Genomic DNA, 21,554 nt, shown 5'->3' with positions numbered 1-21,554 from the left:
CTGGAGGCCTGCCTGTCTCGGAGCTTGTCACTGTCCATGCGCGTGTGCATCTGTCTATCTGGTGTCTGTGTGTTCATGCATCTGCATTTGTTACATGTAATTTTATGTAATTTTTTACATGTATTTTTCTAGTAACTTGATCAGCTAAAACTTTCACTGTGTTGTTGGCCCCGTAAGCTCTGTTTTCTTTAATGAATATTGTCTGGCAGAAATGTGTTAATATATTCATCCACCTGCTCTCCTTAACAAGTAAAAACAACATTTTTCCACTCCAGTTTCTCATCTACTAAAGGATTTTCAGCTCATGAACAGACCCTTAAATTAATGATAATTTCCATCCTGGCACACTAGGTAGATATTTTTTGGAGACCCATTCCTAGGCAAATATTGTTCTTCCCAGTGGGATCATTTCAGATAACACACTGGACACTATTACACACCCCACCTCCCCATTTTCTAATCAGCAATTATTCAATTACGTCCCATCAGTTGAAGGGTGTTGCCAATGTCCCCGCCCCGGGTGTTTAGCCCCCTGCTCTCTGTCAGGAGGAGACCCCCGGGAGCCCCAGAGAACGCCTGTGATTAGTGTTGCGTCTGCAGAGAGGTGACAGAATCCCTCTTCAAATATTTTGTCTTCATTTTACGGCTCTGAGATGCAATTATGGAGCAGCAGTTCATTACGGCAGCACGCGGCGCTTCATGTTTTATGCATGCTGCCTATTTAGGGCCTTTATTAACGAGCCAGGTCTAAGCAAGCTGCTTCAGACTGTACCGCGGGCTGTGCAATGGCCACCACTGCTTTCGTGCGTGTGTGTCTGAGTGTGTGTCTGCTGGCGGTAGGAGTAAACAAGACTGAGAGACTAGGCATCAGAAGGCAAGTGAGCCAGTATGAAAGCTAGGTGGCAAGTAGAAAATAAAAACGAAATGTGATTGGAAAAAAAAAAGTGCATGAAGCAGAGGACGTGTGTGGTCAGTGAGGTGGTCACTTTGCCGCCATGCCCTCTTTATCCCATCTGATCACCTCTGTAACGTTGCTTCGGACTGCTTCAGCTTTAATGCAGTACATTGGAGGGGCGGGGGCAGCAGGGTTGACTAACTACACCTCCCTCAGCAGAAGAAACTCCATCTGCATCCAGCATTGAGACAGATGAGGCCAATTTGGCTCCTTAAATTTCTGCGCTGTGATGGATGTGGGCTAGCTGAGCATGCTGAGAGGTTTGTAGAAAAGGTGTAAAGGGGAGTGGGGGAGAAAGAGGGGGAGACAGGTGAGAATAAAAAAGAGAGAAAGACGGGGGGAGAGAGAAAGAGAATGTGGAGGAAATAAGGGTGAAGGAGACTCACCTCTGAGCATGAGTGAATTTATTGCCTAAATTGATGTATTTATTAGAATTTCTGCATTACGTTTTTAAAGCAGATTTAGAAAGCTGGGACAAAAACAAAGAATCAAATGACTGAAAAGTTGCATGCACGAGTTGTGCAGCTAGTGTAAAGTAGATATTGAGATATTTTAATGTAAGACATAATTGAAATGAAACATATTTTGATACAATGTCTGTAACATGCTGACATTGACTTTCTGGGATTCAGATGAACAAAAAATGAAGCTAATGTGTTGTAGTTGAAGAAGCTAAGAATTGTCTTTGAACCAACAGCAGACTGAGGTCTAAGCCCAGAAGGCTTTTCTTTTTTATACTACAGTATTTACTGTTTCTTTAGCACACATTGAAAACGTGGGAACAAGGTTATTGATTCACAGATATACTCGTTTCATGCGTTTCAGCTGAGCCTGATTATTCATGTCAAACACTTGACTGTGATCAAGCTTGGTCACATACAAAAAGCAAGCAAAATAATATTTATATTTTGTTCAGTACAAGCACAAATTTCTAGTTGTCAGGGTGTATTTGATTATTTTGCGCAGCTTTAAAAGGCTCTTCCGTTGCAGAGTGTCGCTCCTATCTGCACGGCAGATCAGCTCTCTTTGATAAGAACTACCATCCTCGGGCCTATATAAATATTTTATCAAGTATAATGGAAATTGTCAAATCAATCTAATTGTGTAATGCATTACAAAGACATCAAACTCAAACAAAGCACATGTGCTATCATTTCTTTTAACGACCATGGCTGGCTGGGCTGGGTTGAGCTGGCGGTTTGGTACCCAGGGGGCCTTCTGCGGGGGCTCAAGGAGCTGGCAGCGGCCGCGCTGGATATAAGTCTCTCTCTCTGCTCTGCCCATTCCTGCCTCGCTCACATTTCATCAAAGGAATCAATTTCTCAAATGTGCACAACTGTGAGCCATAATTATATTAAGGCCCGATGGCGGTTAGCCATGACATGAGGATGAAAGAAAGATGGAGGGGAAACGTTTTGTCGACGTATGTCTGCGCAGACATGTATGTTTTAGGTAAGAACATGAATTTTAAGACAAACTTTATTTGCTGGACTTTTGAATCAAATTTTATAACCGACAACTTCCAGATTTCCATGTGACAGTTGATAAAGAAAAAAAAAAAAAATCTGTACTTCTGAGATGTTACAGATGTCACAGATAGATGGATGAGAGTGGTGGAACAGGAAGATGGATTGTAGGAATGGCACCTGTGACCAAAGCAAACAAATCAAAAGCTTAGGGTCTGTGACACATGTTGTTGAGGAGGGACACGGCCATGGAAATTAATCAGGGACAAAGACAGAAGAAACGATGGGACTCATGACAATTCTCATAACACATTGTCTCCACTTGTCACATACATCTCAATGTTTTTGAAAAGTATGTGTACTTCAAGAGTTATATATATATATATATATATATATATATATATATATACACACACACACACACACATCTATATATATATATATATATATATAGTGTATGTGTGTATATATATAAATCACCCATTTCTAAGCCTTGCAATGAGCACAGAGGCTAACATTAATAAACCATGGTGATAGCTCATTTTATTTAAGTAAGATTTTGTTGAAAAGTTATTAAAAATTATTCTTACCTGTTGCAGATAGCTTTTTAAACTGGCCCAGTTTGAATAAATAATATAAATCAGACCAGGCTGATGAGCTAACAGCTAGTCCAAGTGGAGCCAAGTCCAAGGTGGATTGTTGTTGTCGTAAAACAACTCAAGTCTAAAAATGTTCATGCAAACATTATTTTATAAATCTTTACACAGCCACCAATTCCATATTATATATGATTTTTTTTTTTCTGGTAGAAATATTTTGGTACTCCTGTTGGAAGTTATTCAGATTGCACTTGAAGAGCTGCATCTAGCTGCTGCTGCCACTATTTGTGCTTGCAATTAACGATAGAAATCTATGTAAATACAGTGTAATGATGTAGTAAGATGACATCAATCCACTTTAGTTTTGACTTCACTCAAGCTAGCCATTATCTTGTCAGTCCAGTCAGAGTTAAAACTCAAGTTCTCTAATTTGAGGTCATCTACAACAGGTAAGATATTATTTATTCATAAACTTACCACTTAATCCTTCTTCAAAAGATCTGAACTATGCTTTTATACTTTTCCTGCTCATACATGCATGCTTGTTAGTTTTTGAGGAGACTTTTTTTTCCCTCACAATTTTAAACAGCAACATATTTCAAAAATTGCCACTGCATGAATAATAATGGCAGTACAATAGGTTGTAACTTCATCCTATTTTGTTTCCATCTCTTCCTCCATTTAATAGCTCTTCCTCCGCTATCCCCCTCCTTTTTCATTTTCTTCCAGTCTTTCCTTTCCTCTTACTCATCTCGAGGGGTCAGTGTATGATCTGGAAGGCCCTCCCTCCGCATGCAGGCTGATGTATGGCTTTTGGAAACAATGTGAGTCCCGGTTGTTATTCTGTTTGCTTTACATCTGACAGCTCTGAGTTAGCGTCCGACTGGGATCCTATCTCATTAGGCCAAATGCGGCGCTGAAGCAATCATAGAAACCTTTTGGCAACTGGCACCGTACTTAGGAACACCTGTCAACATGCGGGCGGAAGATAAACTCTGCAAATTAGAGTCGGGACTGAGATTGAATCATGAAGCAGGGTTAGGAAGGAAAGATGCCCGTATGCTTCGTGTTGTTTGGAGACTTAATGGTATGAAGTGGTTTGGTTTATGTGGAGACTTCCTTGTTGATGATATTGATTGTGGTTTTAGGGACCCCTGTGTTTGTGTGTGTGTGTTGAACATCCATCTCTATGTTCATTAGGACTTCATTCATTAGCATTTCATTAGGAATAAATGTGGTTTGTTATTTCTCCATATTGATTATCCTGCTGCAGCAATTTATCTTTTGATAAAAATACTCCAAAAAAGAAGAAATAGTCAAAAACTCAGCTCTCCTGTGTGTATAGGCAAGTGTGCATAAGTCTTGCACACTTTATCTTTCTTCTTTTTATGCAAATAAATATTCTCCCGCTTTCTCTCTATTACCCTTTGCAGACCTCTCCCTTTGCCTGTGCCGTATCGTCCCCTCCTCACCCAGTCTAAACATACATCTTTATCAAGAGGTTCTTGTCAGACAACATTAGATAATTAATAGGCCATTTGTCAGGCCTGTGAGAAACATGTTAAAATCCCCGAGCAGTTCCCCAGATAAATCCTGTCGCCTCCACAGACTCCTTTGTTGTGTCAGTCTGCCGCCGCAGCTGCAGATTTACCAGGAAAGGACGCTTATTATTAATCACAACTAATGCTAATTAATTACAGTAGGTGTCTAAGTGTGTGTGTTTGCACAGAGGGACCAGCTCGAAGTTTAAGTTTGTTGCAAGATGTTAATTGGTAATGCACTCCTTTAATGAAGTGTTTTCCATCTAAAATGGGGGAGCAGTTGACAAACACGAGCGTGAAAAACAGAGACAATGCTCTCGTTAATTAGGACTATGTTAAGAGCTCGACTCTTGTTGCTGTGACAAATGTGTGTGTTTGTGTGTGTGCTGAAATGCTTTGCACCTTATGGATGCCTGTTTATGAGAATACCTATTTAAAGAGAACATTTAGCAACATCATCTGTTTCAATTCCTTACTGTGATGCAGTTACTCAGCTCTTCCCAGCTACGTTCATTGTAAAATCTTTAGGGCTTTAATAAACTGCTTAATTATACCAATAAAACCATCTTATCTGCATTTCATGCCTCGATATTTAGCTGTTAGATTCAAACTGTTCATACTGCACCTGCTTTAATGAATATTCTATCAAAAATCAAGTTCTGTTAGGAAAATTCAACCATTATCAAAACTTTCATTGGGAAAAAAAGGAAAAAAAATACACACGATAAATAGACAATTGTTTAAAAAGGTTTTTACACTGCATATACCTGCCAATTTAAATGTTTGTGTTTTGTATCAGCCAGTTCCACAGTCACACCAATGGACCCGTGGACCAAAAGATTTCCCCAAAAGCGGCATCAAGGCCTCCATTAAGCACAAAGACAGAGTTAATTAGGAAGCTTATTCCCTCTCTTGAGGCCGTCAGGCTCCTATACACCCTGCTGAGGGAATGTGAACGCACATTGATGCATTGCAATTAACAACACCTACTAAATCAACAGCAGTCATTTTCTGATTTGTGGTGGATTTGAGAACATAAAAAAATCAACCAAATCAAAGATTGTTTTTGTTTGAGTTAAATTCAGTGCAGGTCTCTCAGGGTACCTTATGTTTTGGGAATATGACTGAAGACACAATAACAACTACATTAAAGCAGGTTCTTTAAGTGCCCACACACACTTTCGGGTTTTGTATTTTCAAGAGATATTTAAGGGGATGTATTAGGCTTTAAATACTGGATCAGCAGCAAAAACACATTTTCACTCTTTTTTTCAGAGTGAACTATAGTAAACAACTATGCAAAGCAAGAGAATGATAAGAAAAACAATCTCAGAATTTGGATGGAGATCATGCATGAATACTTTTGATCAACACTAGGTGAGCCTTAAAAAATGTGCATCTGTTATCACAGACAACAAATAGTGTCTACAGATAAGCATGAGTGTCGGTACTCATAAAGTGAGTAATTTGTACATTTTATGATCTAAGACTCCGTTCACATCTGGCATTAAAATGTGTCCTAAGCTATCAAATTGCAATCGAAATGCACTAAATACAGGTGTAAATGGTCTCAGTCTGCATGGAAAATATTTTTTTACTTAAACCACCTTCAGAGGTGGTCCGGGTCACTTTAACCACATTCAATAGTCTGAATGCAATCCATTGGCATCCAGACCTGTTATTATTATTATTATGGGATGGTCTGGTATAACTTTCAGTGGCAGTATATCATAAGGTGTCAACATAATTTGCAAAGAACTGAAAATATTTCAGATACACAATACAATAAAAGTCCCTTTTTCAAGCTCTACAGCTCAGGCATACTTCACAGTGGAAACATCATTTGAAGTTTAAACGGGTCACAAAAAGTTGGACTTCACATAACTAAGCTGACATTTACAAATTTTTCAGGATTTTTTTACACAATCACAGTTTAAGTTTTGGGATTTTAAAAACAATATCATGAAACACTGAACTAAGAGTGTGATGATGACGACAAAAGTAAGCCCAAATTACTACTGGGATTTACAGAAGAAAGAGGATGAATGTTGGGATTTCAATCAGTAGCTGCATTGGCATTCTTCAAAGTTTCTTCAAAATTTTTCTTTTTTCTTTTTTTGTTATTTTACCCTTTATTATAGAAGATGAAGATATATTATATTTAGAAGATGTCTCACTTCTCATTCAATAAGCTTTCTGAAACCAGAAACCAAAAACAACCATTTCATTTTATTTGTTAGGAATAGTTGTTATCTCCTTCATTTTTGAGAATGCTTGTTAAAACTGCACACCTTTCTGAGGTTTCTCTACACCATTTATTTATGTTCATAAAATGAGAGGCAGAAGCGTTCAATCCTAGATCTTAGAGCACCTTGTCCTGCATGCTTTAGATATTTGACTGCTTCCACACACCTGATTTGAATGTGTCTGTGATTAACAGGCTTCTGCAGAATTTGAGGACATGTTGAAGAAGTAATTCAACCACTGAATCAGGTGTGTTGAAGCAGGGAAACAACTATTGTGGCCCTCAAGGACCAGGGTTATACACCACTGTCCAAAATGCTTTTTTTTTTTTTTTTGTAATTTAAGGCCTCTTCAATACAATAGATAGTGTACTGATCTTAGTGTTTTACATCACCTAAAACAAGCAATAAGATAAGAGAGTAAAGACTGTAGTAAAGACTAAAAATAGCAAGCAAAACACAATTAGTATCAGAAAAACTGTGTTAAACCTGAGAGAGAAGGAGCTGACTGTGTCCACAGGTAGGTTATTCTCTGTAAACATATGTATCCATTTGTCCCGTGGGTACGTTCCCTTGGCGTCCCGTCAGCAGTCGCTGGGTCACACCTCCATTAGGGGCTTTGTCACAGTGATTAATAGCTCTTTCTATCATCTTTAATTCACTCCCTGATGATGGCGGCCCTGCTCGCTGCTCGGGGTAATCATGTGATGTATGAGTCCGCTCAACACCTTGTGGCAGAGGTGAAAATCATTCCACCCATGCAGATAGCAGGCCTGGGAACAAATGTTTTTCCCCTCCTAATAAAAATTAATGAATTGCACATCGAGCAGTTGAATGCATGATATATAAGCAAGCGTGTGCATGTCTTTGTTTAAGCAAGGTGTCATGATGTATTTTCCTGTGATAATAGCCGATTTGGTTGAGGAGATATTGTTGTTTTCCAAACTTTTTTTTTTGTTGCTTTTTTGCTTTATATCTTATCTGTTGTCTTGTTAGTAGATCAACATCAAAGTTGTTTTAGTTCTGTTATTTTGTAACAGTTGCTTCCGTCTGCTATCATGCCGCCCCATCTATGTTCTTAATGCAATTTGAAAATTTGATGCTACTCCCAGCTGGAGTTCCCCCACTGAAAGCTGAATTCCTTCGTTGATGAGGGGCGTCAGCTCATAGTAATGAAGTAACGTCCATCGCTGAACAAACAAATAGGACAATTTGCTTTTCACAGAACTGTGTGTGGACACACACACACACACAGAGTCACACTCACAAATAGCAATCTGATCATCTGTGTGCATTCACCCTGCCGCCCAACACGGCTAAGCAGAGTCACGCTCTTTAACCTATCAGTCATCTGCACATGAAACCACAATATTTAAAACTCCCAATGTGGGGCATTTGTCTTCGGCTAACATTCACCTTATAAAAATATATATGTTTATGAGCTGGGGTGCTCTCACTGAATCTAGTGGACTGAGAGAATATCTGGTCTGAATTGAATATAAATTTGGAGACCAACATGGGGAGGAGGGGTGCTCCGAGGAGAAACAGCAACAAAGGGATCCAGTTACCTTTAAAAGCCCTTGTCCCTCTAACATATGGCAAACGTCACATCTAGGTCTGTAACCATGTTACACAGACGCTGTACTGAAAACCATCACACTCCCACAGAACAATGAATGTCATGGAGCTCTGTAGAGTCATTCACATGCTGGACCCTCACTGTGTGTGTGGTAAAACAGAAACTGTAATAAAATGATACTGGAAAGAATGAGAAATGATCAAATCATAAATGCTGTACATTTCTACAAATGCACACATTTACAGTGCAACACAGAAAACACTGGCATCTATCTTGAACAGACAGCTGATTCCACAGATTTTTTCATGCAGAGATATTTGCCCCCCACAGCAAGTACATTTTGACAGGACTTATAATTCCTAACTGGCAAAGAAAAACAGCTTTTACGCGACTTACGCAGCATTTGAGTTTTGTATGCTGACCTTGGACTTGCACATATAGACATGATGAATTAGGCTTTTTTTGTTTTAAATACAGTCAAAATAAGATGGAAGCAAGTGTTCGATGATTTTTATCAAAGTCTGGAGGTAATTTCTTTGGTTAGTTCACGACCACCTGTGGCCAGCCACAATGACCCGTTCAGTCAATCAGAAGGATTGTTAATTCATGGCCAGTGAGCAAGGAGTTTGTGTGTATGTATCTGTTTGGATTAAGGGTTCCACAGCTGACAGAGCAGAGGTACAGTGTCACACAGGCAGCCCTTCAGGAATGTTCCTGAGTGCAGGGATGGGTTGTTGAGCCTCATTAGCAGAGCCCCTTCTCCCCGTGACCTGTCAGCCTGCGTTAGGTACAGCCCACCGCAAAGAGGCAGATTCCTGTGGATCGTTTCCGGCTTCTAGTGTCTGTCTGTCTCAGTGTGTGACACCTGGCTGGCAGTCTGTCATGTCTGATTGCTTCTTCATCAGCTTTCTGTGCAGATTTGCCTGAAAACATGCCTACCTTTGCACTTTATTGTCCTCACCGATTTCCCTTCTTTCTTTTGCTTTTACATGCAGATTTGTCTGATTTCAGCCCTTCTTTCAACCAAATTACTTTTTATAATGTAGCTGTGATTAATTTAATCACTCACTTTTACTCATTCCAAACACTCCAAGAAGCCCAGTGTGGGTTTAGGAGGTCATACGTCTATGTCCTGTTTCACTCTATTCACAATTAACCCTCCTGTGATTGCCACTGTTTTCACTGCACAGTGCTGAAAGAGTTCAGGAAAAGGAAATATCATATGGCCAGAGCAGTACAATGCTGAGCAGTCCCTGTTTGCCTCGCTCAACCAAATGACAAATATAACCTGTTTTTGTTGTTGGGGCCTACAAGATTGTTATTAATTTATCATGTCATAGTCCAGAATTCAAAATACATCTACAGGTGATTTGAGAAATGTGTAACAAGTCATAGCTTTGGTACACAATGTTCCACTTGCATTTTTGTTGCATAGTAAAAATCAACAAATTTTTTGAATTTGGTTTCTGCCTCTTTTTTTGTATTACTTTTCTGAGTTTTAATTAGCCTGAATCTCACATGAGAGTTTCTATTTGATTTGCAAAAGTGAGATCACTCATACTGCTGATGCTGCGGATAAAACGCAGAATACACACAAAACCCCAATGAAAAAAAAACAAAAAAAACATTCTTTTATGCATGACCACTGTTATACTTTTTACTTCTGAGCAAAGATGAAAAAATATGCGTCTGGGGAGCTTGTTTCTGTCTTGGAAGAAAAAAAAACTGTTCAGTTTGTGATTTAACTTGAACAAAAAATGTCTCTGAACAACATCTTCAAATATAGACTCTGTTCCTCTCCTAGGTGATGGTGATGATGACTTTGCCCTCTATCCAGCCAACATCTTAGATGACATTTGTGGCTCTAATGGCGATCCCACGCTCACTTCAACCCTGGCAGAGGACCCGCTATCTGATGATGAGTTGTCACCTCAGTCAGTCCAGCAACCAAGCGTCTTTTTAACCCAAACTGACGTGACCATTCCTCTGGACTTTGAACTGAGAGAGTCAGCAGTTCCAGGTGCTGGTCTCGGCATTTGGAGCCGCAGGAAGGTGAATACTGGGGAACGCTTTGGACCTTATGAAGGAGAACACAGCCCTTGCCTCCAAGATCCCACTCAAGGCTGGGAGGTAAGAACATACATATTTTTTTTGTCATTATGAAACTGTATTTGATAGTTTTAATTTAAAGAATTTATTGTAGTTTTGAAAGTCAAAAATGTCAGTTTGGTAGATGTGGTTCTTCTTTTGTTGCCTACTTAAAGAAGAGCTTTTTAGGCATATTCTTGAGAGTAAATTGATTGCTTTGCTGAGTTTCAGATGCATTTTTATATGTGCTATTTAATGTCAAGACATGGCAATTGCAATCACACAATTTTGGATTAGATTTTATGGCAGCTTAAATAAAATTGTTCTTATAACAACGTGTTTTCAGCTTTAGTGCTAGTATAAACATAAAAATTGCAATCATAGTTTGTTTTTTTTCTGCAGTAGTTGTGGCATATTTGTAACAAGGGGTTTTCCTTGGCCAACATGCACTGCAGCATTCACATCAGTTCTCTTTTCATTTCCTCCCATGTCGTCATGTTCACATTTAGCCCAGTGGCCACAAGGCTGTTGTAGCCGTTTGTTGCCCAGTGATGTAATGTTAGCTCAGTGCATCTGAAAGAAACTGAGTTGACGTTGTGCTCTTAGCTCAATTAAAATAAAAAGCCATAAATCCTTTCTTCGTCCTTAACTATAGAGACCCAGTGTGACTATTGGCGAATGGCATATTGGTCAGCAGACAAAAAAATCGAAGGTGGGGGTCACAGGACAAGGCCAAAGGTTAGCTGTGGGTTCTGTCAGTGTCAAGCTTGCTTGGTTTTATGGAGCAGGATGAAGTGGGCTGCCAGAGTATCAGCCTCATTTAGTTTCTCTGAATAGATCCCCCCTAATTTAAAAGTGAGGGTTTGGTTCTTCACATTCAGGGCTTTGTCCTTTTGTTGGACAGAGCCAAGCTTATTAAAAATGGCTGACTGTGCAGTTTATAAAGGGAGAAGTCACAGATTCAAATAAAAAGATGATTCGATATATTAACATAACTTCTCTTCTTTGATTTTTAAATGCAAACAGTGGTCTTGTCTCAAATAATAAACTTTTTTATTTGCATCCACTGTGATACATATGTCCTCTTCCGTGTTATCAGCTGTTAAATGAGACAAAAATACACAACTGTCAAATGAAAGTGAGCACAAATTATTTATCTCATTCACTTAGCATTGTAATTTTAATTAAAAAAGAAGACGTGCCTATCTTTACCAAAAAGAGTTACAGCTGGTTGAACAGGTTCTCTGGGTTATTATTGTTATTTTTTTCCCCAAGGGAAGAAAATAAAAGAAATAGGGGTTTCATGAATTTTAATCCAGTTGTAATTTATGAGGATCGTGAATAATAATATGTATTTAAAGGTCTGAGGAGCTTGGATGTATGTGTGTGGGAGTGTGTTGGGGTGTGTGTGTGTGTTTGGGGGGGTGGGGGGTGGGGGGTAAAGATGGGATCCTGGCGAGGCAGCACTGTATCACATTGTTTAATTACCGTCCTGACAGCTAGCTATAACTCTTTCCATTAAGTAAATAAGTTGTAAAGAATTTATGATGAAATGCCACATTATTCAGAATGGATATTCAGTGATGACATCCCTCTGCATTAAATATGGTAAATGCCATTATCCCCACTGAGCCACCCCCCCCCTTCTTTTTTCCCATGCCCGCTCATTCACCATTCCTCCTCCCAACCTCCCGCCTGCAAAGCGTCAATATGCCAATAACCCTGTAGAGGGTCTGTAAAAAATAAAATTGATTTGGTAAATGTGAGTGAAGACAGATATGCTTGCTTTCATCATCAATTCTGTGCGGCGAAGCAAGGTGATGTCACCGACCTGGGAGCGATAAAGTGGCACGCCCACCTGGAGCCTTTGATGTAGGGGCCTTGAGTGGACCCGAGCCCGTGGTGACAGACTGGTGGGGTGGGTGGGGCAGGGAGTTTGTCACTGTGGAGGCCACCACTCCTCGGCGCCATCACCATAAATTTGGGAGCTTTATTCATAAAGGGGGAAAGATTGAGTTATGGCGTCCAGGATGCTTTATGAATACAGGAATGGTGACTTATGGGAAAGATAGCTTCTGTAAATAAGAAGTGGAGAGGCAGCTGTGAGGGGTCTGTCAGGCTCTCCTACACCATCCTATGCAGAACTGAGGTACTGTGCATGCTACAGATCATGCACACTGCGTCTGTGCAGGTGTATGTGTGATCTCTGCATGTTTTTGAGCATGTCATTGTTATAAGAACAATGTATAAGCTACTGATTTTTATGAGTGGCTGTTCTTTAAGGTTGTGCTTGAGTTTTTAACTCAACATGTTAAGTTTAAATAAAGAACTAAGGCCTTTACAGGAAAATATTTTGTTCAGTGGACAATATACGTAATTTAAATACAGCAATAAGAAAAGTTTGCATAAAGAAAAGGATCTAAAAGGACAATTTTGAAGATATTTTTAATGAACATAGAAATAAACTAAAAATGAATACAAAATAAATCAAACAACAAGAATTTTGACAATGTCTGCAAGAAGAAAAGAAGCATTTGATCTGAGACATTTTTTATACTGCTGCAGGATAATGACCTGAGACTTACCTCTTTGAAAGAACAAGCTCTACAGTCATCTGAATTCAGTTCTGCTAAATATTATTTGAAATAAATAAAGATGCAACAAAGTGACATTCCAAAAGCTTCATTGCAACATTATCACATTTTGTTGTCACAACCATCAGCTTTTTCATACAAACTTGTTTTGGCATACTGAATACTATATTACTAAAATTATTTTATAAAGGTAAAAGATCATTAAACTAATACTTAAGTTTTGTTATGATATTTTCCTTTAAACCCTAAACAAATGCAAATTTAAAAAGTATTTTACCAAATTTGTTAGATTTTATTATAAACCTGGCAGAAAATATGATCTGTTATCAAAATCCAAAATATAAGAGCCAATTTTCTGACTTCAAGTCACATTTCTTCTCTGTACACAAACAATGAACCATAAAGATACAATTAACTAATGTGAACCCCACCTTACTGACAGAAATAAAATTTCAAATGGCCTCTTATGTACTCTTGTGACTCTCAGGCATTTCCCAGAACAAATTTGATCATCTATTTTACAAATTTTCTGTGTAAATTATTGAAATAACTTAAAAATAAAAGAAAACTTCTTAAACTGTGGCATTTAAACAGCTATGTGTTAGAATAGGGATGTCTTGACCTGCACTTGCTGAAATATTTGTGCAAGTTTCTTGTATTCTTTTTCTTGTATTGCACAAGTCCATATTCTGCTGTTTCTCTATTTCTGAGTTATTGAGGCACATTGAAATTCAAGCTCCATTTGTGTTTTGTTTTTTTTCTTCTCAGTAGCAGCAACAATGGGTCAGAAAGGCTGAGTCCAGGAGGGAGTTATCTGGCACTCAATGAACATTTGGGCTCACCAAAACTCGCAGCCCCTCGGGATGAGCTTAGAGAGCTGTGCGCCTCCTGCTGTAAGGGGGCAATGGGTGGAGCAGGTTAGGGATGTGAGAAGGGGTGGGACGTTGGGACAGGGTCTGCTTAGAGGGTCTTTGTGCACCTCTTCAGTGAGAAGCGGAGGTAGAGGCGATTGCGTTGGTGGTGGTAGTGGGGAGGTGGAGGAGGAGATTAGCAGTGATGGTGAATGAGAGTAAAGGATTAGATGGCTGGGCAGGGCCTTTTCTGGCTCTGGCTGTCTTCTCGACCTCCTGGTCATGAGAGGATGGGTGGATGGAAGGAGGAGGAGTGGCAGATGTTTGAGCAGAGGCAGACCTGTCTTTGCCATTCCTGCCAACTGAAATTTGGGAGGTTTACAAAGAACTCTCACAGTTACAATTTTAAGATAGTCTGCAGGTTTTTACTGCTGTTGCCATAAACACAGTTAGTACAAACCTTTGCAACAGGGATTCTCTGAAATCAAAGCTTTGTGTGTTGAGCAAAACAAAGTGTGAGAGTGTATAAGAAGGGCGTTTCAAGTGGGCGTGTTTCTGTGCACGGATAAGCCGCTGTCCTGAATGAATGCAGATGTCTCTGGCTGGCTGTCTGCCTGTCCCCTGTACGCTGATGGCCCGTCACCTCTTTCTGTCACATGAAGAAAAAGCCACTCTCAGTCTCGACTAAAAGCCCCCCTAATCCTCCAGCCCCTGCCACCTCTCCACATTTACTGTCAGCATAGATACCCTTGCCCAAAGTAGTGCTTAGAAAGGCAGGCCCTGGGGATGAACCTCTCTGTCACTCACACTCTTGCTCAATGGACACACATCTTCACATTTTCACATGCACTTTTTCAGAAATTCAAAGTGGAAAAGTCTTGGATCTGCAAAGACCTTGTGAATGCCTGTTGTCAAAGTGCTGTGCTTACAGGAACATTGTGGGAACTCACGAGAACAGCACAAACTGGCCGCTGAAGAACTCTTGGCAGCAATGAATGAGCAGTTCATAATAAACTTTGTTTCCATTGATGCTCAATGAATCGTAACATAGACAGTGAACTTTGTTTTGGGAGTTGTCGTGTGCAAGAAACAGAATTGGCTGTTACATGTTAAATGTAGTAATAGCTATGATATTTTATGGATTTGCGGAAAATCTTGTCTAATAATTTAAACGTGACATCAGTGTTGAAGGCCAGTACTGGGCAAAGTTTCTGATATATGAAAGACCTAATAGCTACCACTTTTTGTTATAGCTAGCATTCCCTTTTGGTGATACTGGATGTAAAATGCTTTGACTTGATGTAATCTGGGGTTTTGCTGGATTTTCCAATGTTAAATGTTTTGTATAGTATAGGTCGTATTAACAGATTGGGTGAAAAGCTTACATACATTCATCATGCACCTGAATGTCATGCCAATATTTGGCTTTTTAAAATTCCATTCATCCATTCATTTATCTTTAACTGTTCACCTGGGATCGGATTGTGGATACAGCCAATCAAGACAGGTCTAGACCTCCCTCCCAATATTGACACTCTCCAGCTCATTTTTAGGAATCCAGATATTCCCAGACCAGAGAGGACATCGAAACCCTCCAGTGAATTCTGGGTCTTCCCCCAGATCTCTTCTCAAAAGGAAGTGGCTAAAAAACCTTCAAGGGAATGTGTCCTGGAGCGATCCTAATCAGATGCACAACTGACTCTTTTCAATGCAGAGAAAAAGTGACTCTACTTTTGATGCCTCCCAGATAATGGAACTTCTCATCTTATCGCTGAAGCTGATCCTGGCACCCTGCAAAGGAAGTCCATTTCAGCTGTTTGTGTCCAGAATCTCATTCTTTTGGTTAAAATATAGATCGGCTAGTAAATCAAGAGTGTTGTCTTCCAACTTACTTTTATACAGTCTGGATCATTGTCTTCTTTAATGCAGACAAAGCCCTGAGCTAGTGGTTCATCTCTCCCTGCATCATACAATCTCTTGCAAAAAAAGATACCAAAATATTTAAAACTCCTCTGCTTGAGTGTCTGCCTTATTTCTCTTAGAGATAAAACATTTGTTCATTAATTTAATAAAATGACAATAAAGTAAAATTTGTGCAAATGTCAATAAAGCACCAAAATTTTGGTGCCTTCATGACGTTTGTTGAAAGTCCAAATTTCCAATGCCATTCAGGCCTAAATGAGCATGTGTTAAGCTCCTTTTTGACCTGTTCTTGTCCAGACTCTGTTACATCATCCAGCAGCTCTAAGATAAATGCAGTCATCAATAATATCCCTCAAGTCCCGTGAGTCAGTTTATGTGGTAGTATAACAATTTAATCAGTTCAATTCAGACACAGACTAAGTGTGTGTGTTAAACTGCTGAGCTACCAATAAACAACCATAGTCTCTTTTCAGTGGTGCAGTGGAGTGAACAGCCTCCTCTCAGAAATGCCTTCACTCATGTGTGGCAGCAGCTGCCTTTGTCTATGAGCGAGATGAGCTTCTTGTCTAGTGGAACTGGAGCTTCATTTTCCCGGTCAGGGTGATGCCCATTCAAATCCTTCAAAAAAGACAAAACAAGCTGAGGGTTCATCTCCCTGCCTGTCAGTTGACTGATAATCCCTTTCTTTTGGTTAATCTTTTGTTTATTGGTGCTGTTTGAGTGAGTGTGTTTGTGTGTCTTTGGGAGCTCATAGACTGATACTAACATCCTAATCTCATGTGAGAAGAGTTTTAGGCTAGCTCACTCATTAAGAGAGAGTACAAGTCAGACACTGAGAAGTTTGAGAGGATTTCCCACAATGTCCAGAGACTAGTTTTCTTTTGTTAAATGAAATGAAAAATAAAAAAAGGCATACAAATTTCTTATTTCGCCCTCCTTTTGTCCTCCACTTTCTACCCCCTTACCCCCCTTTCTTCTTTCTCTGTCAGAGTTCCCAGCAGGGAGGGGAAGTTGGGTTAACTAACTGAACAAAGTCAGAGGGAATTGCAGAAAGACAAAGACAGGCCTGAGTGAGGGGCTATGCCAGTCGGAAGGTGTAGCCAGCAGCACAATAACAGGTGAAGGAGGCCCTCTTTGGGGGTCCGTCCAAGCAGGGCAAAGGTTATGGGCCCTATTAGATCTCAACTGAATGGAGTTTGATGTTTGTTTGATTGGAAAAGGAGGGTAGGCAAAAGAGGGACGAGGAAGGAGGAGTCCACCTGTTCAAAAGCTTGAAATGCTGTTTCCCTCCCCATCCGATCCTGTGGGATGTAGGCAAAGATTGATAGCTGATGAAAGAAGAAGGGGAAATACCATATTATATTATTAGCAGCAAAAAAGAGGATGGTTTTAGTGGGACTGCAATAAACCAATGACACATGTCTAGACAGCTACAGTATAACAGATTTATATGCAGGTGCACTGATTCATTGGGGGAATATAAATGTTGCTGCCTTGTAAGACACATTTACATCATCTTTTCTAAACTGTTATGGGACTCTAAATACTAACAAAGAGAGCATCAAAATCACTGTCATTTCCATTATTTTTAAAATGTATATATTCTTTTTTTAGGGGATTTGCAATGAAAAGAAGAAATAAGGAAAGGCTGGCTAACAGGTTATAGTTAACCGGTTTTATTTATACAAGAATTTGATTGTGTCCCTAGAAAAAAGCTTTAAAAAAATAGTTTGGATCCTTTTAAATGTAGTTACAATATGTGGATAACAATCAATATCTTACATGTTGTAGATAGTTCTTTTAAGTATCTCAGTTTGAAGGAAAGAGTTTATTCTGACACAGTTAATGAGACAATGGCTTGTCCTCGCATGACCAAAAACAAAGTATATTGCTGCCGTCTTAAAACAACTCAATCTCAAAATTTCATAACAGTTAATGGGAATGCTGTTTTACAAACCTTTACACGCTGCCATTAATTTTACATTGTATGGTTATTCTAGTAGATGTGCTACAGGTAACTGCTACTGTTGCTTCTGCTTTTTGCACTTGCAAAAAACTTCTTAAAATCTATATAAATCACTGTGTATAAATGACAGACAGACAGACAGACAGACAGACAGACAGACAGACAGACAGACAGACAGACAGACAGACAGACAGACAGACAGACAGACAGACAGACAGATAGATAGATAGATAGATAGATAGATAGATAGATAGATAGATAGATAGATAGATAGATAGATAGATAGATAGATAGATAGATAGATAGATAGATAGATCAATTACTTTAGACTTATGTGTGCTCACAGCTTCCAAAACCACACAGCACTGTGCTAAACTGCATAGGTTTCAGCACACAGGCACACCAAATGTGCCCCCTGCACTCTGCACAGGTAGGAATGAAAATGAGGGGACCCCTAAACGGCGTACAGGAAACAAAGGTGATGAATTCCGTGTGCTGGGCCAGAGAGCCGGGCTAATAGATACCTTATCCGCGGGGATTGATAGGGGAAGGGCCTTCTCTTTAAACACACCACTGATTGTTTCCAAATGTTTTCCCCATGGGGCAGGTTAGAGAGAGGGAGAAAGACAGCGACTGGGGGCGTGGGGGGGCAGAGCTGAATGATTTTTTTATTGGTCCAGTTCGAGGAAACAGCGGAGGAATGGCAACTTTGTCCTGGCTTTCATGCCCTGTGTTGCTGCTAGTGCTTAACTACCAGTCAGATCATATTACTCAAGCAGTAAATCTAAGTACTGGTTAATGCAAATAATCAAGAGCTAATATTGCTCTACGAAACTACTTTCTCTGTGTCTGTGGTCAGAGCTGTGCAAACAGGCACAAGCTGAGGCCTTATGTCCTCTTAGCCTTTGCCAGACTCCCCCTCTCTCTCTTTTTCACAGCTCTTACTCCATAGATATGGACTCACAATCTACCATATGTATTTCAACATCCCTTGTAGAGCATGGACCTCTAAATTTAGTTCATTTTTAAGTTATATCTGTCTTGTGTCTCATTGCTGAAGTTCAAAGGGTAATAGGATAGTGAGGCCTGGTTTGAGAGCTTATTCGCTTTAAACTTAAATAAAAAACAGTCCAGGCCATAATCATCACAGTAACACAGTCAGTACCTCTTTTCCAATTACTTTGTATTGCTTCTCCAATTAGAAAAAAAGCCGGTCCAAAAGCCAGAGATGTGAGCTGCCGGGTCTAGGGAGAGTGAAAGCAGGGGCCATGGTGGCAGTAATGAGGTCTTAACCCCAAAGTCGTTCTGCTATATCATAATGCTTTAATTTGAGCCACATGATAGGTTGCTGTGCACTTATATGTTATTGAAAAGTCAATATTATGAGCTGGACCTGTCTGTTTCCTTTATATGAGGGTGTAAATAAATGTAAAAATTTCAAAAATGCCAAGGAGCAAGTGATTGACAGAAGATCAGAACACCAGATACTGATCAGTGGCACTGTTTGCTAATTCTTCTAAAATAAGTAAAGATTCATGCATTCGAAATAATTGTAATCATACAGTATAAACAGTATGATCATTTGCCATAATTATTACTTTTTTATTTACTAATGAAAACTTTTGGTGGTATTACCACTTCAACACCAGATTTGTTCATTTATATTTACTTTGCTGTGTTTGAGTACTCCTTACTTTATGGTTCAAAAAGTTTCTACCCAGAAATCTGAAAACATTGCTTACATTACATAACATAATGCATTACAGTTTAGCTGTGTTGTTAAAAGCCCTGTTTTTTACCTTTTTTTTACTGTTTTGCCCAGTGTTACACAAAGCACCAATTATTGAACTATATATCTGGTAATATTCTGTAAAGTTACTGAAGGTCACATTTTAAATTAGAGTGCCTCTCATATTTAATAGGGTTAATTATGTTGGTAATAACCTCAGATCACATCCCAGTCAATAATTGTTTTCTAATTGCTTTCAGGTTGCATAATAATGATGCAGTCCATCAGTTGCTGCCACTGCATAATTACAGTAGGGAATGTTTAATTAGACTCACAATAAACATGCATTATTTCTGAAAAATGGCAGAAAGAGGTCTGAAAAATTTATGATACATGCCTATACTGGTAATAATGATCAATATACAGATGATTTGTAACAATGAATGGCTTAAAAGAGACTTTGTGGAAGAGATAATGTGAAGTGATAATGCCATAGAGACATGCTTGTTATCAGTTATTCCTAAATGTAGAGATAAAAACAGAAATCTCAAAACATCGCTGTCAACATGAAGTGGAGCTACTGCTTTATAGTGAAAGGTCAGCAGTGGTTATACGCTATACTTATTCTTAGCAACTGAGGGGACAGTCTAAGACAGACAAAACACAACCACATAAGATAAAAACAAGAGTAACAGATGAGTCTGAACAGAAACAAAGACAGATGGAGAACAACAAAGCAAGAAAATCAGTCAAAATGAATGAAAGTGAGCCCGAATTAGCTGAAGAGGGAACTTGATGTCCTGTCTATGATCTGTGCTGAGGGAGACTGATTTTCCTGGTGGTGTGTTCCCAAGTGTCCCACTGCAATCTGTAATAGGATTTTCCAGGCTACAGCAGGTAGTCTGCAATGGAACCTTGTTCATGAGAGCTCACAGATAAGGGTTAATGCAGCCCAAAAGGTTCCTCCACTCCACATGGCGCTCTGGGAGTCAGTCCCTCCCTTCTCATCTGCCTGCATTGTCAGCACAGATCCGTCACAAAGGATTTCTTCCTTCAAAACTCAGCAGCCATTTCTGACATCTTTGACATACTAATTGTTGTCTCTAGCCCTGTGAAGTCCAAATGAGTTAGTGTCTTCAGAACAAATGAAAGAGTCCTGCAAAATCAACTTCTCACCTGAGTTGTGCCAAGTCAAATCAGACCAGTCCCAGAGAGCAGGTTTTTGTATCGTCCGTATTGTCTCTCCCAATTGTTTTCTTTCACAAGGGCAGTTCGTTGCAGCTTCTCTCTTTTCCAAACCATTTTATGACAAGAATTGTAATGTCTTTAGAGCTCTGGCCAGCCTCTGATTGGGCCCTGAAATGCTTCTATGACCGGAGTGACAGTGGGACTAGGTCCAACTGCCACCCAGGACACAGAGCCATAAATCATCCTGCAGCTTGCACTGGGCACCACTTCCTGAACAGCTACCAGTTCCTGCAGGGGATAAAAAAGGCTTTTGTGGGCTTTAGACAACACAGACTTCTCCTTCCTTTGGAGGAGTCTGAAGTTTATAAGCAATGCTAAAAAAGATTGTCTGGAAAATGGAATTTCCACACATCCTTCAGTCTCATTAAGGAAGATTAACAAGGCTACGACTAAGCTACTGTGAAGTGAATATAAACACCTGTTGAGCAGCAAAGATCAGATCAGTTTGTTTATATGTGTCACCATGGAAACCTTGCTGCCATTACTTCACCAAGCTGAAAGTCATGAACTCTGAGTTTCTACAGGAGCCTGAGTTGGTGATTCCAGAACCGTTAATGTAAAAACTCAGACTGCCAAAGCTGTTGTGGCGCTCGCCAAAGGTGGCCTCTTTCCCTTCCTCCTTCCTATTACATTCCTCTTTTCCACCAGTCTTCGTTCTACCCTGGGTGTTTGGATGACTCCACATCACTGTCAGACTGTGAGGGACGGTTGTTTTCCTTACAGGCTGGATCAAGAAGGGAGATTGTCCCCAGTGGCGAGGGGGGGGGGGGGG

At 39.8% G+C, this 21,554-nt stretch overlaps 1 protein-coding gene across 14 annotated transcripts in view; it reads left to right on the top strand.

Annotated features, from left to right (window-relative positions):
• mecom (MDS1 and EVI1 complex locus) overlaps positions 1-21,554 on the top strand; it is a 138,350-nt gene that overhangs the window by 35,464 nt on the left and 81,332 nt on the right. For all 14 annotated transcript variants that reach the window (XM_017424013.3, XM_017424008.3, XM_017424016.3 and 11 more), the window contains exon 2: positions 10,188-10,513. In XM_017424013.3, the coding sequence (XP_017279502.1) occupies positions 10,188-10,513 (326 nt within the window). The remainder of the gene's footprint in view (positions 1-10,187; positions 10,514-21,554) is intronic.

Source organism: Kryptolebias marmoratus, linkage group LG2 (assembly GCF_001649575.2).
Source record: "Kryptolebias marmoratus isolate JLee-2015 linkage group LG2, ASM164957v2, whole genome shotgun sequence".
In the NCBI taxonomy this organism is placed as follows: Eukaryota; Metazoa; Chordata; class Actinopteri; order Cyprinodontiformes; family Rivulidae; genus Kryptolebias; species Kryptolebias marmoratus.
This window is presented reverse-complemented; position numbering and strand designations above follow the sequence as displayed.